This window comes from Calidris pugnax, unplaced genomic scaffold (assembly GCF_001431845.1).
Source record: "Calidris pugnax isolate Ruff unplaced genomic scaffold, ASM143184v1 scaffold25, whole genome shotgun sequence".
In the NCBI taxonomy this organism is placed as follows: Eukaryota; Metazoa; Chordata; class Aves; order Charadriiformes; family Scolopacidae; genus Calidris; species Calidris pugnax.
In genome coordinates this window covers 2234768-2253702 of record NW_015090805.1, presented here as the reverse complement: position 1 = coordinate 2253702, position 18935 = coordinate 2234768, and the positions used below count along the sequence as shown (strand labels likewise).

General features: G+C 42.9%; 1 protein-coding gene across 1 annotated transcript; it reads right to left on the bottom strand.

Annotated features, from left to right (window-relative positions):
- Positions 1-6317: 6317 nt before the first annotated feature.
- ICOSLG (inducible T-cell co-stimulator ligand) lies at positions 6318-17137 on the bottom strand. The gene is made up of 7 exons (XM_014937966.1): positions 17106-17137; positions 15848-15888; positions 13577-13930; positions 12789-13073; positions 10910-11086; positions 9769-9804; positions 6318-7030 (listed from the first exon to the last, which is right to left on the bottom strand). The coding sequence occupies exons 1-7, from the start codon at positions 17108-17110 to the stop codon at positions 7020-7022; spliced, it is 909 nt and encodes a 302-aa protein (XP_014793452.1). The 5' UTR covers positions 17111-17137; the 3' UTR covers positions 6318-7019.
- Positions 17138-18935: the final 1798 nt, after the last annotated feature.

The following is an 18935-nucleotide window of genomic DNA, read 5'->3' as shown; positions in this document are numbered from 1 at the left end:
CTTTGGTCTGCTGCTTTGTTGCACGCACTTCAGTGCAATTACACTTGACTGCTTGCATGGAGTTTCTAGCCAACAGAGGTATGTCATACAATGATTTTCAGGCTGAGTGCTCTATTCCATCCCAGTGTCTGGCTATGTGACAATTAAGACTATTGTATGCTTTGTAATACATGTAGTAAGAAATGTATTGGAGCGCTGGGCTGTAAAGCCTAACCTTCACAGGAGGAAGTTGGTGTCCTTTTCCAGCTTCAAAGCAAACTTCTTACCTGGCTTCTGCCTATGTGTGTATCTTCAGTGGTTTCTCCAAACTGTTTGGAGCAGCATTGCCTAGAGACTAAAACAAAACAGAATTCCTCTCCTCCTCTGCTGTCCAACATCAAAGGCTTCTAAAAAGTATGCAAGGGGGGGACACACCTCTGTACCTGGGATCCCATGCAGTTACGGGATGCTCCAGCCTGGGGATGTTAAAACCAGTTTTAATGCAAAAGCTGGTTCTTACCAGCAGAAGTGTTTGATATGTGGAATAGCTACTACTTTTTCCCAAAACGTGAAGGCCTACTGACGCAGTAAATGCAGCCACAGAAATCGGTGGATTTCTTTTGATAAATTTTCTGTTTCTGAGGAACTGTTTGTCAGACTTTGTTTGTTTGTTTGGAAATAATTTTCTATCCAGATATGTTGTGATGCAATAGGAATTGCTCAAAAGTGAGGATAAAACACATTGTATGAAGCCTGACAGCAGTTGCCACATTGCCTAAAAAAACCCTAATGAAAGGCACTGGCTCACTGTGTGCATGCCTGGTGGCTTTTGTGGTTGATAATTCCAGCCAGCTAGAGCATATGCTTGTTAATAGGAGCTTTTCTTAAGGCCTACTTTAAAAAAAAAAAAAAATTAAAAAAAAAAAAATTCCCACACAGAACTTAATCTCCAGAGTACTGGTGAAGTGTCTGGTCTGGAGCAGATTAAAAAAATAGTGGTTTTTTTTTCTTTATTTTTTTTCTTCTTCCTACTCTCAACTGGATCAAACTGTTGCATAAGAAATACCTTCACAGGTCAATGTCTGCCTTATGGTAGTAATGAAAAATTCGACTTTAAATAAATAAACGAAATAATCCAAAGCTAAACAGAACAGATGTGTAGAGTTTGGGGGTTCTTTTTATTTATTCTTTTACTTTTTTTCTGCCCAAATGCACTTACTCCTGAGAGCTGAGCTGTGCTGTGCCCTGGTGTGCCAGGACTCCTGATGGGATGCCTGCCTGCCTGCTGAGTAGAGACTTGGCACAGCGGCTCACCCTGGCTGGGGATCCCTGGAGACTTGCCTGTCTCCACAGCCACTTCCTCCACTTCTCCAGCCCTTCAGTTTTTGGGCACACTTCTCACATGAGCCTCGTCTCAGGAGTCCAAGAGACCTTCCTGGGGTGTTGGCTCCCTGCTTCATCCTGCGTAGAAAGAGTCCATAAATTGCCCCGGCAAGGATGTTCATTATCTGGCCAGCCCTGTCACCTGGTTCAGGAAATCAGGAACCAACACAGGGCTAGATTTTTCTCACAACTCTAAGAAGAGAATTCAGTAATGTCTCAGCTGAGACAGCAGCCCTCTGTGCTGCAGATAGTGCCAGAGAGATATGAAAATATGAGTATTCATATGGCAAACCAAACAATGAGCTTTAAAAGACCAGGTTTATGATAGGGCTTCGGTTATTTTGCTGGCATAATGTTCAATGTTGCTGGTGATTTAGCTAACAAATCTGAGCTGGCTAATAAGGCTTACAATAAGGTGATAAAGATACTTTGTGTTTGCCTTGTGTTATAAAAGTAGGTGCAGTGCTTTGGCAATAGTTCAGACATAGGATGCCTTTATCTCTTGACCTCTTGTCAGTTACTGTGACTGCAGTAGTGATATATTTCAGAAGTTAGGCAAAATAATAATGGTAGGTCTGACTGATGAAGACATGAATTGAGAGGAATAGAACAGCCTCTAGCCCACCATGATGCTGTGGAAAAGGCGTTTTTGCAAGCAAACCTGATTTTGTTTTGAAACTATGCGCAGCCTCCTAAGAGGGATGACGTATGACAGCGTAATTTCTGCTGGCAGAACAAATTAAGGAGGAAATGTTAGCACTCACCCTCTGCCCAATTATGGCTGCATTAGGGTTGCTTCTTACTGACGCATTCTTAAAAGTTTTCCGGTCTCAACTGAAAGACGTTTTATCCTCTTTTTCCTCTTTCCAATTTTTTTAAGGGCAGACATTCTGTTCAACAGATATGAAATTATAGTAATGCAGTTTATATACAATCCTATCTAAAAATAGCAATGGCTTCTGCTGATTTATGATGTGTACTGGGATGAATGCTGCTCAGAAGTAGACTTTCCAGTTCAGCAAGTGAAAGGAGAGAACAAGGTCTTTGCATGCTGGAGATGTGACTTCAAGCACCAAGTCAGCCTTTTGTCACCCTGAGCATGTGACTTCTGTGTCCAAGTCTTCCAGTTATAAAATGGTCCTAAGCAGTACCTCTTGGAACCACAGGAAAAACGAATTAGCATTTTATTACTGATCTGTTGGAATCTATTTTAGGCAAGTTGGAAGGTCAGCCTAAACCTCTGTTTGATACAAGAGCATCTATCTATGCAAAGCAATTTTTTGTGCCGGACTAAAATGGGAGACGGGCTCTTTCCTAACAAAGCACTTGAGTTTGTTGTCAGTAGTAAGGTCATGAGTAGTTTCCAAGGACTTGTGTTTTGCAGCATGGGGCATTGGTTCGGATATGCTACTTAAGCTTATTAGCGGTGCTGATAACGCATGAGGTGCTAGAAGCAATTTTCTTGTGTTGGAAGGCAATTCTACAAACTGACATGTCACCTAAGTGTCCCTTGAAAGATGAATGAGACAAAGGCTGCTGGTCTGTGGCTTGCAGTTCCCTGGGCTGTCCGATGCAGAGGAGATCACCTCATGGAACATGTGGGGTGCTTCTTATAATTCCTAGGTGGGGACCAGTGTACAATGATTTCATCCTGTATCAACCAATGAATGTGGTGAAGGTCCTAATGCCACACCACACATTGACAGGAAGAGTCCCAAGAGCCTAACTAACTTCTACAGTATGTGTGCAGGTCCTCTCCCTCTGGAGTTGGACTGTGCTCAGCTATTCTTTAGAACAGTTTCTCTTGCCCTGGAAAAGAGAGAGGTTAGAGAGATTATCCTCATGAGGTAATGTGAACTTCTGCACATATTTGCTACAAATATGAAAAGGATTCATTTTGCAACTTGGAAAAGCAACTAACAAAGTTTCCTTGACGTAGCACAGGGGGCTATTGAGATAAGTGTTTGGAGTCAGGGTTGTTGAAGTAGAAAAAAAGAATGCGTTTTTGAGCAAAAGAAATATTTCAGCTCTCACAGGTGAAAAGATTTAAATAATGAATTTGACTACAGGATGGGTGGATTCAGACCACTAAGTAGCAACACATGTTCTCTCTTGGGACTTTCCATCTGTGGCTTACCAGCCATGCCACAACGAAAGCCTTTCGCTTTTCTGTGAAAGTGAGTCCATTTCTTAGAGTCTTCCCACAAGCGGTGCTTTCCTGTGTGTGTGTTTAAGTTGCTTGGGACATGCAGTTCATGTGAGCTGCTGTACCTTATTGTTCTCTACAACTACGTGAAAGGAGATTGTAGCAGGATGGGTGTTAGTCTCTTCTCCCAAGTAATAAGTGATAGGTCAAGGGGAAATGGCCTCAAGTTACACCAAGGGAGGTTTGGGATGGATGCTAGGAAAAATTTCTTCACAGAGAGGGTTATTAAGCATCAGAACAGGCTGCCCAGGGAGGTGGTTGAGTCACCATCCCTGGAGGTATTTAAAAGACCAGGTAGACGTGGTGCTTACAGATGTGACTTAATGGTGGTTTTGGCAGTGTTAGGTTAATAGTTGGACCTGATGATCTTTGATGTCCCTTCCAACCTAGATGATTCTATGATTCTATTTTTAATGAAGGAGGGCAGAGGGAGGCTGGTGCCCAAATGCAGCCTGGGACAGTGCAATGAGCTGGTGCCAGTTCTGGAAGTGGGATCTGTAGGGGTGGTTTGCTCTGGTAGGGGTTGTTAAGTTGGGTGAGAAAAGGATTTATGAGCCAAGGCTTAATGCTCTCTTCAGGCTACTGTGTGGTTTTCGTTGAGTTTGTTCAAGGTATTTTGTTGTGTGAGCCAAAATAGAACAAAGCTTTTCAGGTCTCTGTGTTGCATTAATCTCCCCTCATCTGAGGGCTTTGGAAAGGAACACTTGTACGCTTTGAGGGATGTGGCTGAAAGTAAAACCGCCACTTTGGTTGGGAGAAATGGTATAGAGCAACTTGCCTTTACACACTGATAGATTTAGTGGAACGTCCAGAACAACAAATGGATTTTATTTAAAATGCAAACCTGTACATGATGGCAAAAACTGTTATTACAAAATTCAAATTGTAACAAACAGCTGTCATCTGGGATTTACTTGCGTTCAAAAATAGCTGGAAACTGAAAGCATGGACTTTGCAAAAGTAGGCTGTTGCACTTAGATGTATTCACTATGTACCATGAAGTTGCCCAGAAGTAAGAAAATCTAACCAGCCTAAATTAGCTTAACGACATACTGTTAAATAACTGCTAGGTCACTTACATCTCTGAACAGTTACAGCTTCTTGCAGTTGCAGAATATAAAGGAAGAAAACTGTTTTTTAGAAAAGGCTTCTGTCAGTTACAGCGGCCCCAAAGAGGCCCAGCATGTGATAGATAGTGAGGAAATGTCTGCAGGATTTCTTACTGAACCACTAGGAACCGGTTACCCTTCACATCCGCACAGATGTTCACACTTTTAAGGTGTCTGCAAGCTTGCATGCTTTCTTCAAGCAAATTCCCTTTAGAGTCCACTGAAGACTAGATATGGACTCAAGAAAATATCTAACGCCTAGATTAATGGACATGAGAGAAGACAAGGAAAGGCTGACATTTAAAGTAACTTATGGTACTTCAGTAATCTTACCTGACAAATGCTGGGAGCTAAATGCCCTACCTGATAGGGTATGTGACAGTTATAGATTGAAAGGCAACAGGGGAAAAAAGTGAAATTAATAAATAAAACAGTATTTTTCACAGACACTGGAGATTAGCAAATATGCAATATACTCTTTTTGACATTGATAAAACGTCTTTTTAAAACCACAATGTACACAGTTACTTACAATCTAAACAGGAGATTAACTACTTAGTCGCAGCTTTTTTGTGTTTTTTAAAACAAAACAAAACCCAAAACAACAAAACCCCAATTTCCCTATCCTGCTCATATGGATGAGTAAGCCTAGGCTGCATCACAAGAGCTGAACTGTCCCTTAAGTGCTGTGGAGGCTGATCCAGTGCAGGCCTCCCACAAGCTGCTGGTGCAGCCGTGGTACACAGCTGCCTGAGTCCCAGTGTCCTTGGGGTATCGCTTCCACAAAAGCTAATTGTGCTACTGCCAAATGGCTCTGGATTCTGCACGGCAGGAGAACAGGACAACAACATTTCAACTTCACTGGGCTGGGATTTGACAGCTGATCTTGATATGAAAAATATGTCCTGTCTCAGTTGACACCGGATTGCCTCACCCCTGCAGAGCTAGGACAAACAAGGCTGTGATTTATTCACAAAAATGGTAGAATTTTAGTCTAGCGGCTGGTGCAGGAGAAGCCAAGTGTTTTCCAGGGCTCAGTTTAAAATCACCATCTCCACTCCTCCTGTGACAAGATGGAGAAGGCTGCCCCACCTAGGCAAGTGACCTAGTATAGGTTCTTCCTCCTCCAAAACTTCATACCATCAGCAAGGTGTTCTTGGCTGGCTCGGGGCTGAACCAGCGAGGTACAAATACTGACACAAGAAAACTGCAGTTCTTGGCTTCTGGGTAGTCATGGACAATACAGTGATATACTGACACAAGAAAACTGCAGTTCTTGGCTTTCTGGGCATTCATGGACAATACAGTGATATGCTCTGCACTTTTTTTTTTTCTGGTGGAGGGATAGGACACAAGGAGAGGTTTGGTTAAAAAATTTCAGTTTACAATCCTTCCTGGAAGCCACAGGGGAGTGCTTAAATAAAGACCAGCTGAATCGAGCAGAGCTTGACCACAGTTTCTGTTCCAACCTGAAAAAGGGTAAGTCAGGTAACCTGACATTAACAGAGCCGAGACCACTATTTTTAGTCAGTCAGACTTCCACAGCCTGTTCTTTCACACGGTACGCACCGGCTTCTGTCAAAAGTGGAAGTCCCCTTTTTGGTGGAATATTTAGTAAAAAACAAAATGTTGGTATCGAGTGCATTTAAAGAACACGTGTTCCCTTACATTAACACATTCAGTGCTTAACCCCGTCAGAGCAACTACCATTTTTTGAGGACTGGGTCAAAATGTTCTCCCCAGTCCTGTACACAATGGCATACAGCTGGTGAAACCAGACAATGGAAGCATGTACTGTAGAGAGAGAAAGGTGGAAAAGGTCACAAATCTCACTTTGCAGAGAGTCCTTCAGTTTTTTTTTCTTTTTTCTTCTAGCTGCCTTTCTTCACATTCAGTAGTCATCATCAGGGTAAGGAGACACACAGCAAGAACTTCCCACGCTCCCGAAAAGCAGTTGCTTCTGCTACTAACAAAGTCCTCAAAGGTGATGATGAGAGACTGGGTGCTCACCAGCTTTCAGTGCTCTGGCACAGAGTAGCTGAGTCTCAGGCTTTCCTCCGTGCAGAAGCTCAATACATGGACAGGCTGTCACAGAGGACTGTCCAAAGTGGTTAGCTGGCACAGTGACACAACTCTTGTGTGGACACAGCCAGTGGTTGGAATAGAAATCCAGCAAATTTTGCCGTCTCTTGTGTTGGAGAAGCTTTTTTTTTTTCCCATCTCTCTTGGCATAGTCTGCAGAAATCTGTCACTTGTATTACAAGCCACGCTGCTACTGAGATAAGGAGTGATGCTTCTCTTGAGACATCTCCAGCTGTCCAAATTGTTGACAGACTTTCCATTTAGACAGGTGCTGTAAAAACAAAACAACTTTCTTTTAGAAAAAAATTCCCTGGAAGCAATGATTTCCTAGAGTTGTTTTGCCTACGTAGCCAGTGGAACAAGCTGCAAAGCTATGGAAGAGATGTATTCATGCTGCTGAGAGTGAATCAGCTGAGGGGAATCCCTCCTTCTGCCTGGATACCCGAGACACTGGGGACCCTCTGCCCTTATGCCACAGAATGGAAGCACCTCTCCTTCTGCAAATGCCAAAATGCTCTTCTGGTAACATCTCCCTCCCTTGTGAAAGGATGTCAGGGTCACTTTTGGCTCATTCTAAGCTGCTTCAGAGAATGAGATGTACAAAACTTATTTGTGGTCAAGGGAAAGCAGCTTCCTGAGGCTCCTCTACACACAGTGGAGGAGCAATTCCACCAGCTCTGAATTTCTCCTCAGTGGAGCATCCTGCCCCACTGACTGTAATGGGTGTCTGGAGAGACTAACCCCACTGGGATGAAGTTACTTCTTCACAACCTGCCTTCTCTGGAGCTCCCAAAACTTTTTTTCTTTGTAACAGCAAAGCTAGCCTCAGTAGACTCTTTGTTTTGCAGTATTCAGGATTCCCAGCCCCTGCGAAACAATCCTACCTTTGCCATAAAGTGAAACCCATATCATCAGAAACATATTTACATTAGTACTAAAAAGCAAAATGCCATGGCAGAATGTCCATGTGGGTGCACCTCTGCAGTGCCTACTCCCTGTCTACCTCCACAACTTGCTTGAAAATCTCAAATGATCATTGAAACATTAATTTCTCCAAGAGCCCATCTTTTGCCCCAAGGTAGTATGAGATATTTCTAAATAGTTTCTGAAAGATAGTGGTTTCTTGTTTCATTAAGAAAAAACAGAACAGCAACAGGCCTGGACAGATGGAGACTTGATAGCCTGCAAAAACTCTGCGTCAGCGCTCAACTACCATTACCCTTAGAAATGCATTTTTTTCCCTAACATCTAGCCTAAATCTTTTTTGTTTAAGCTTCTTGTGCCTTAAGTGCTATGTCCCCTGGGTTAGGACAACAAATATTTTGTCCCATCCTCTTTGAGGACTCTGAAGAGGGTTGTTATTGTGTTTCTAATCAGCTTTGCTTTCTCCAGTCTAAACATAATCAATCTTTCATCAGAGATCACATTCCCTAGATCATTCTCATTTCTACGGTATTGATCCAAGTTGCCCTCAAACTGGAATGCCCAAAAGATGCTGCCTTCTGTGGCTCTGTTGGCAGAAAACAGCCCATGGAGGTGGGAAAGCTTCTGGTAGCAGCAAACCACCAAAGCAGCTGTCCCACCTCCTCTTCCACAAATGGTGTGGAGATGTGCCAAGGAAAAGATAGTGTCTGGAAGGCAAGTGTCTTTGTTTTGTTGTTAATGAACAAATGCCATATCAGCCTTCAAGACAAGACAAATATTTACTCCTGTTTATGTCACAGAGGTTTTTCTACTGATGGACTAAGTCCAGGGATCAAATTGGGTCTGGTGTAAGTAAGTCCAGAGAAGAAAACGTTGACCTTAAATAAATGGGTCGTGTCATGTTAATGCAGCTCATAGCAACGGAAGAAGAAAATGTATTTTTATCTTAAGGAGAAAATCTATTCTTCTTTCTACATTATGCTCTGCAGGAAGCAGTGTAATGACTGTTGATGTTTAGCAAACACAAATGTTGCGGATTGGGCTGGGGTTGCATGATGGAAAATAACTGACCATTAATCCAGTTTGCATGATCACCAAAGAAGTTCCAGAAAAACTTTTTTTAATTTAAGGGTTATATTGCTTCAGTTTGCTATTATGAATTGGGTATATTCACAGCATCTGTCAAACTACAAAAGAGTTAAACTATGCTTTAACTATTACAGTTTCAGTGAAACCACAGCATTTTCTGCCTGTTCTGCAGAGACACCCAGGCAACAGTCATTTGCTTCAGGAGAAACTATCAAATGAGATACAAAGTAGGCAGATGTTTCACCCTCTCTGTACTCTTACAAGTCCTCTATGCTGAGTATGTCCTTCCGAATAAGTCTTGGATTTTTTTTGCCCCATTTTTATTTTTCTCCCCCAAACAATAAATGAATTTGTAAACCAGCTAGCCTGCAATATTGCACTCTTGCTTATGAAAAATACAAACATGTTGAAGGTCTGAACCGCATATTTCTTTTTCTAGTAAAGCAGAGTGCTTAGTATTTTTCTAAAATTGGATGTATATCAGCTCAGGTTCATAGGTGTGAAGTAAATGATGTTCCTGCACTCCAGCTAAAGATCCTCTAGGGCATAGTGCCCAAAAAGGCAGAGAAAAACCATTTAATGATAGGTAGTGATATGATATGAATTGATAAATGGTCCGTGTTGTCCAGACTTGAAAATCAGCATTTAAAATAGATTTTCCAAGTTTGGCTTTGTCTTGATGGCAATAGGAGCTTTAGCATAATTGTAGAACAAGAAGGGAGAGTAGCTTCAGCCTGTCCACACTGTGTCCCCTGATGCTTTGTCCTTTGGCCTGAACTGTTGAAGGAACTTTTGGGAACCATGACTCTCAGGCTGCTTTTGGTAACACTTACAGAGCTCAAGGAAAGGGCTGAGAAGAGGTGTAAGGCTACCACTTCACATGTTTGAGTTTGTAACATCCAGCAAGTCCAATCCAAAGGCTTTGTGCTGAAGTACGGAAGCTACGAAGCTAAGTCACTCTTCAGACAAATATAGTAATATATTTTTAATACTTACAGTTGATTTCATCTTTGCCTTCATTTGGTTGGACATCTGTTGAGAAAAAGTGCAGTTTTAAGCATGTAGGATAGATAACTATAGCCTTTAGCCAAATGGGATTAATATTAAGCAATGTCCAAAGTTGAGGGTCCAATGTGCTAAATGCTCTTTGGACAGCAAAATGCAGTCCATATTCTATTTGCTAAGTCACCATTTCAGCAAGGATAGACTTTGGGCTTGAAGCAACAGCCCTGCGCCATGCTTTGGGACAGAGTCCTGCATCACTCTTGGGTTGTTTCTGAAGGAAGAATGTGGCTCCCAGCCCACCTGCTGCAGATGCTGGCCAAGACCACTACCCTGTTTTCTCCTGCTCTTTTCTGAAGCACCTGGGCTTGCTAGCCAGGAGGAAGAGAGCATGGACTGAAAATGTGGTTTGTCTTTGTCCATGAAAAGTTCGGTTGCCTCTGCTCCCTTTTCTTAGGTGTTAAGCTTTTGTGCCTGCAAAGTGGCTTACAGTAAGTACTCAGATACATCAGCAGACTCAGTCTGGTTAACAAGATGTCTTTTAGAGCTACCTTTTGTTTTGTCATGCCAAACATTGAAGAGTCCCGCATGTGGGGAAATGCAGCAATACAAGGGTATGCATGTATAACATGGAGTGACAGCGAGACACGCTTTATTTCTAACTTGTAGAATGCTGCTTGATCTCAGTGAACCCTTAGTTGTCCAGACAGTGACTCTAAAGCTCTCAGGATTGATTTATCCTCTGATTTCTGCTTTGGATTGTGCTAAGGAAAGCAAGCTACTGATCTTGTTGCATGGAGGAGCATCTCCTCCCTGTGTCTAAAAACAGCCTGCAGAGATTGCAGCCGAGAAACTGTGGCCTGAACAGCCACAAAGTCTGAGTTACTCTCACATCCAGCAGTTAACTCCTGTGAGGCTTGGGCACGTTAGCAGAAAACCATAAAGAATAACATGTCATGGGGCACTATGTGTCTTCCCCAGGGCACCCCAGGTGTTTGATAACAGCATGGTTTCCTGCTGTTGTGTGCAGGCAGCTTACTTGTAACTTTTATCAATGTGCTGGATGACATTAAATATTTTGGCAAATGAAGAAGGATTCTTCAGATTTGATCATGCAAAGGAAAGGCAACATTACCTGTGTAGGACACTAGTTTAGAGGATCTCCGTTTCCACAGCCAGCAGATTAAAACAGCTAGAACACCTATCAGAATAACAATGGAAACAATTCCAGCTGCTTGAGCACCTCTTCCATTTTTTTCCAGGTTTTTGTGACTTTCTGTGCTAGAATCACTGCTTTGTTCCTGCTCTGTGTCTAGAATAAAATAGAAAAATGATTTTTAAAAGTGTAAGTTTTCACATTTCATATTTGACCACATTTTACTTGCACAAAAAGATTCTGAAGGATAAAATATGTGCTATTCATGTTACTGTGATTTTGGTAGTATTCCTTCTAAGCAAGGCACATTTCCAGCTTACACTGTCCAATAATACGATGCCAGTTTATTCCTCTCTGTCATCCTACTGCATGCAACCCTCTTTCTTTCTTTTTTTTTTTTCTGGTTCTTTCCTGTCAGACCTGGGAGACTGTATGTTTGAGCTCGTATCTAGACTCAATTGAAAATAAATTGATACAGAATCTATAAATGTAAATCTGATGGTATTCAGAAAACTGGGTGAAAGCCTGTTTCCCTGAAGTTGTGATGAATTTCCACTGATTGCTGCAAACTGAAGGTTTCAAATGCCTTACTCAAGTATGGTAGCGCTTTTAGAAACCAACCAAAAAAAAATTTAGTAAGATTAAGGTCTTTCATTCCAGAATAGACTATGACAGAATGCCAATAGGAAACTAATGAAAAGGTTACCTAGTTTTCCTTTAATTTGGGATGACAGCAAGGGTATCATATAAACACTCTACTGTGCAACTTCTGCTCATGTGTGCAGTTTTTGTTCCTGGAAATAGTTTATGAGTTTTGGCTATGTTTGTGGGATCACTTTTGTTAAGTCCAGAGTATGTGATTCACAGAATAGAATCACAGAGTTGCCCAGGTTGGAAGGGACCTTTCAGATCAGCTAGTCCAACCATCAACCTAACACTGACAAAAACCATCACTAAATAGAATCATAGAATTGCCTAGGTAATTCCTTGGCAAGTTTAGGTAAACTAACTGTGGGTATCCAGCTACAGTTACGCAAATAATCAAACCTCCTTGTGCCAGGGTGGAGAAACCTGAGAAACAAAGGTGTGGTGGGAGGCAAGACCAGGAACAGCAGTGGGATTGAGCAGCCACCTCCAGATAAGCTCTCCCACTCCAGACAGCTTCTCTACACAGCTTTTTGGTAGCCATGAAATACACTAATGGTACTATAGCTATAACTTTTTCTTTATACCTTTTTTTTTTTCCCTAATAGCTTTCTCCTTTTGTGAAGAGTTGAGTGGCTAAATACTTGTTTTTACTATTGATCACTCATATCAGCAATAAATAGCTTTAATACTTGTGCTATTAGGTGTATTGTTCTCTTGGGCTAATATTAACCATTTGTTACACGCCTACTTTAAACAGTGCACTGTATACTAAACTGATCTTTGGAGGCTGAAAACAGACTTTGAAACTAGGTATAGTAAAAAGCAAATGTGAGTGCTACAAAGTAGTTGGGTTGGGATTTGGGAATCGTGGATCTATTTTATGGTGCCCCCTGAAAAATAACCTGACTCCTCAAGTCATCGTGTTCCTGAGGAACCAAAGAGTAAAGCCCAGTGGCTGCCTTGCGTGCAAGAGCTTCTCGGTGCCATTGTCATAACACGCTTGATGGGGTGTTCACTTCCACGTGGAAGATGTAAACATAAAGTCCATGGCTAAACATAACTAGCTTGAAACAAAACTTGAGCTCTTCTCCATGCTTTTTGGAACTACTGAATTAATGCATACCCCTCATTAGCGTGTATCTAGAGATAGAGACACATTGGTTGATATTCCTGCTATCTAGAAAACATGAAGTAACACGAGGAAACTTACAGTTCACTGATAGATTCTCCTGCAGTATTTTATTTTCTATGGAGCACTCTATTTGCATGTTAGAAGTGGCTTTAACCTTAAGCGTGCTAAAAACGCTATAGGTGCCATCGTCGTGGAGGGTGATCTTTAGCTCCGATGGAGGCAGGTGGCTGTTGTCCGTTTTATTTATCCAATAAACATCGGGTTTTGGGTATCCATTGCCAGAGTTGCAGCTGAAAGTCACCTCCTCTCCAGTGCTGTAACTGTTTCTTTTCGGTCCACTGAGCACAGGTTGGCTATAACTAGCTGGAGAGCAAGGGAAAAAGAACTAGTCATTGACATGTTGAAATGTATTGAAAAGACAAAATTTCGACTTGGGTTCTGAAAGAGAAGTTACAGGTTTCACACGACCCCCATGACTTGAAAGGGAAACACCTGCAGGTTTGGTTTGTGAGCCAGAGAGATGAGAGAATTACTGGAAGGGCAGAAGGCTGAAGCCAAATGCAAAGAAACCAAGCAACTTCTTAAGCTGCTGCCATCCAGTCACAAGCAAGAGCCCTTATATTAATGAAAACTGAGATGAAAAAGCCTCACACTGGATAAACAGCTGTTACAGGTGTTCTCCCAGATTTAGATTCCCTATCTGTAACATTTATGTTAAGCAGACTTCACTTCAGTAAAGTGCTGAAGTATGTTTCAAAGTTAAGGCCATGCTTAAATATAATACTGAAATGGCACAAATTTGAAAAGCTGGAATGAGCAGCAAATGGGCACATGGGCAAATATGTGCAAGTAATACAACTTCTTACCTGCCAAACTGAGAAGCACTTCTGTCTGATGAATGACTCTGGTATATTCAGTTTTCTGCAGTATTACACATTTGTACTTGTGTTCATCGCTCTGGCTGACATTTAGAAGTAGCAGAGAAAAATCACCATTTTCCAATCTGTCCCAAAATAATTGAGTCCTGTTTTTAAAGTGAATACACTGTTCACTTTCATTGTCTTGACCAGAGATCAGTGCGTGTACAACTGAACACTCTTCTTGATCAGTTATTTGCCAATATACCCGTAAATTTTTTAAGTGCAGTTCTCTTTCTCGATAAATGCAACTGAGTGTAGCATTGTCTCCAAGTTTAGTGATCTTCTCCTCCAGCCCAATAACTACAAGATAAAGAGAGGGAGGTTATGGGGAAAAAACTTTAATTCTTTTCAAGTACATTCTACCTCATGTGGACTCCAGTATTAGTATTGATAAGAGGCAGGTGAGTGTGCTCACTTCATAGTCGTTTCTACCTCCTGACTTGCCTGTAGCTATTTCTCTCCATGTCTGTTTGTCTGTACATTTTCCAAAGGGACTTCTTACAATATAAAGCCTTCTGCTTACTTCTTTCTCTGAGGACCAACTGGTCTAAGCATTCCCAGCCCCACAGATAACCTGCATATTTCACTTTGCCTACTGACTGGGACTGACAGCAGACACATTCTAATCCTAATGCTTAAAAAATATTTTATTTTTTTTAAATTAAGAAAAATGCCAAATAACACCAGGTAAATCACAAGAAATGGGAACACCGGTAAGAAAAAGAGTGCTAGCATTATTTTGAGGCCCCAAAAATGTAAAAGGGGAGTAAAACCAGTATTTCTCAAAGTGGGCATGACATAGCAATCGCTTTTTACTGCTACTACAGGTGTTACCCTGAGAGGGACACATATACCCAGCCGGAAAACCAGCATGCCCAGATAGCTCTAGTGACACATTCATTAGACGTTTACAACCTCTCATGGCCACTTGAGGTAGGCCAATGTGGTATCTGGCTTTCAGGGCACTTTTCCTGGCCTCCAGACATGAGAAAGGCAGCCTATCCTCCCAGTGAGTAAGGCAAAGGCATGAGTTGGCTGATGAGCGATGCAGAACATGCGGGGCGGCTACTCAGAAAGGGGCAGGGTGGCTCTGACCACAGCTTCTCTGCTGGGGGGGATCCACCACCTCTCCTCCACCCCAACAGCCAAAATCTCTCTGGTGCAACTGGTTGCTGAGACCAAAGCAGTGTGCATGTTGTAAATGGGGTTGGATGGGAGAGATTACAGCTAGGGGGATTATGCAGGTGGGTGAATTAGGGAAAGAAAGACGACAGGAGTGAGAGTTTGGAAATGTGGAAACAGTGCATGGTGAGCTGGGAGGGAGGTGGCAATGTTAAAGAGGGACATGTCTTTGTGTGGCTGCACTGGACTCAGAAATAGCCCGTCTACGTGTCTTGAGTTGGGCACCCTGGCGAAAAATTACCATTGAAGTACTTGTAGGGAGGAAGGCAGTATGTTCTTTAGACCCTTATCCTCTGCTGGGCAAGACAAAAAGTAATGGGCTTGAACTGCTATAAAGGATGCTGCAGCTCAGACTTTGGGAAACCCCTCAAAGCGGCAGGAAAAACATTGCTTGGGAAGATGCGGGCACCTCCATCACTGGTGTTATTTAGGAAAAGGCCAGCTGGCACCTATTGAAACTCTGTGTGGTAACTTTATCCTGATTTGGGGGCTGGGGACTTTTCTTGATGACTTCATTGAGGCCCTTCTCAGTGATTAAGCAAAAATAGAGGAGAGACAACTCTGAAAACGTTTTAATATTGTCAAGTGTAATGTCCTTTAACCTTAACTTGTTTTGAAGGGGATTTTTGGAACTGTAATAAAAAAATTACTAATATTGAGTACTTGATACAGTGATGTATAATTCTAGTCACAGTATAAATATGGACTTTAGGCAGGCATGTTAAATCTGATCATCTGCAGCACTTACTACCCCACTTCTAAGACCTTCTGTTGGCAGAGATAAATACACAAGGGTGTATGTAAAGCAAGCAGAGCAATCCAAGCAAGAGCATCTGTAAGGACCCTTGCTATTCTCTGTACTGAAACTGATACAAACTGATTTCTCTTCTTTCCCTGATGCAAGTCATACTGAGGAATTCCTAAGTGTCTTGCTGAAAACACACAGATGTTTATATAGTACATATTACAAATACTCTGTATTTAGTGCATTAAGGGAGAGCAGCTTCATTTTTAACTAATGTGTTCTGAACTTACCAGCTTTCAGGACATGAAGGAGCAGTAACAGAAATCCATAGCTAAAATAAAAGAGCAAACAAGAGTGTTACACGATAGACTTTAGCAACTCTGATGTTTACCTAAGCAATAAATCTAATATTGATTGTTTCAGTATAGTAGCAGAAGTAAGTAAATTAGGTACTGCTGTTACGTAATGTCCCATTAAGTATTTGCATTTTTGACAGCTGCACAACTCTTATTCAAACGACAAAACTCTGTGGGTGGGTGGCCAAGGCCATGAATAGCAGTAAAATGCACTAATATTGGAATCGGAGCAGAAGGCATGAAGCTGGTGTTGTGCCTGTCTTTCTTGTGAAAAAACAAACCGTATAGACTTACTGGACAAATAGGCCCTGGGAGATACCTGGATCCCTGGGAAGGAGCGTGGCTGCACAGGCCAAAATCCAGGCCCAAGCCCTGCATCCCATTGTTTTGCTGAAACTCAATGAGTGGTGGTTTATCTGGTGAGAGGACTGCAAGCAGCTGACCATGCTGCCCACCCGTTTGTGGGACTCAGTGAAAATGTGTAAACAGGAAACGTGCTGCTGACAGGGAGCTGTGCAAAGGTTTTGCTGGAAATAATTTGGTGTGTTTGATTACCCCAGAGGGGCAAATCTATGCAGGAGTTTCCCAAGAGAGTTACACCTGCTGAATGCTATAGGAAAACCCAGAATAACCTGTCTGTGAAGACCAGGTGATTTAATTCTCATCTCATAGGGCTTTGAGAAACATAAATGTGCAGCACTTTCCCAAGAGTTACTTTAAAGTAGCCTCTCACCACCATGCCTAGCTATACATCGTGCTCTCCTTCCTCCAGATGGCTGTGGGAAAGGAAAGGAAGACAATGGAAAGGTTTTGGAATGGGATCTGGTTGGCTGCAGTTGCCCACCTTGGTATCGCCCCAGGTGGAATACGGTTGCAAAGCTGAGCCGATGGATGGGTAGAGGGACACAAGCACCTGCTCATCCCGTTTTCCCAGCTCACTTTTGCAAGCAAGTAGGACTGTGAGGCCACGCTACCTGAGTGGAGCTGGTTCCCTTTCCCAGTCGTTCTCAGCCAGGTCCAACACTGAACCAAGGGCTGGAGCAATAGGGAGAGCTGCCCACAGAAGCCATGTCCATCCAGGACCAAGCCTCAGGGAGACTGCTCAGCTTCCCTCCAAACCAACCCTGCTCTGCCTGGCCCTCCTGCCTCCAAGCTCTAATCTAAGCTCATTCCCCCAGCAGCCATTTCTCACCTCATTTTCCCCACCAGCTGTGCTTTACAACATCCCCTCTCTCTTCCAGGCCTCCTGCCCTTTCCCCACAGCTCATGTCCAGCCAAGCATCAGAATTTGTCTGCCACCTTCCAGACACAGCATCACTTCTGCCCAGCTTTACTCCCACCAGCTGTCTGGGCACAACTTGGGTCTCCACCTGCCCCCAAGAAATTTACAATTTTCCCAAACACGTTTGGCTTCCCATGGAGAAAGCAGAGGACATTTCTGACACAAAAATCTACTTCCACATCAAGCCCCATCTCCAGAGAATAAGCTGGGAAAAGTTTAGGGAAGAGTCAATCTGAATTGTGTTACTTTTATATGAAGAAAACACTTTCTTTTCCTTTTCTGTGTCCTTTGAAATGGTTTCATAGATGGGTTTTCAAAAGTTTACGTGAATGCACAGTATGGAACATTTCCTGTTCTAATACTTATTTTAGTAAGTCTGCAATCAACCCTAAAGTAAGTCTGCCAAGTAAAGAAACCTAAATACTGCAGGGAGGCAGCGCTGCTCTGTCCTGTCTCTGGCAGTGACTTTGACTTTTGCGTGTGTCCTTGTATTGTATTTCTGTTGTATTTTTATACCGTGCAGGAGCCACCACTTTTATGCCAGGTTTGTAGAGGTCTGTCTTGACAAGCTTACCTTAATGTAATTCTGAATTGTTCTTAATCTCGTGTCTGTGTTTGTTTTATTGTTCCCCGCCCAAGTTAGAAACTATCAATATAGTAAGTCATTTGAATTAAACGGAGAAAAACAATTAACTGATCTTTATGGGACTTTTTAGGGAGTTTCCCACGGTAGGCATTTGCTGATGCCAAAAAGACAGAGAATCAGTCCTGGCAGACTAGCTCATTATGTACACAAAGACATTCTTGATTTCTGATTTTCATAAATGATGTCACAGTCAAAGTTCAACAGATCTAGAGAGGTTCCTCCTCTTACTTGGAGAAGCATGCAGCTGCATAGTGTAGGAGCAGCCCACCCTGTTCCCCTGGAACAGCTGCTGTTGGAAAAAGGAAGGAATGATCCTGCTTGCAGAGAAACCTGCTTTTTATCACGTATGCCCCCAGTTCCTATGTCCATCACACTGGCAGCAAGGGCAGGGGTAGCTGCATTAGTTTCTTAGCTTCTCTCTCTTTCTTTCTTTTTTTTTTTTTTTTTAAAGAAATTGTTATTATTTTTCCTCTTTTCTTTCCCACACCTTCTCTTTCTGTAAGTTTTTTAAAACATCATGTGAAACGGGAGAAAGTTGCGCTTCCTCTTTCATACATTTTGTTCGGCAAGATCATTCTTCCTACCAGCATCTCAACTTTTTCAGGCGCTATTTATTTTAGAGTCAGGGGATGTTGCTGCTCTGGCCCAAACTAGCCAGACAAAAGATGCCCCGATGCTTCCAAGAAGGACTTTGGGGCTTTTGCTCCACTGCTAAGATTTGCTTTATCCCCTAACCTTGTACCGGCATCGTTCTTCTCGCATCAGCAGGCGCCCCAAATAGGTTCTCTAACGCCTACCCTAAGGCAAGGCTGATCTGGGCAACGCAAACCGGTGGCTCTGCTCGCCTTCTCCTCTCATTTGCACTCGGGGCCAAAAAATGCCAATGTTTAAGCCTTCGACGGGGCAGGTGACAAGCCACGGGCAGGTGTGGTTCCCTGCGTGGGCTGCCCCGCGGTGCCGGCTGGCGGCTGGGCGCTTTCTAATAGCCGCCTCGCCCGCTCTCCGCCCGGAGCCCGGCAGAGCCGCCCCCCCCCACGCCGGGAGATGCCGCCGGGCACATTTATGGCCCCAACCCGCTGTCCCGGCTCCGGGGG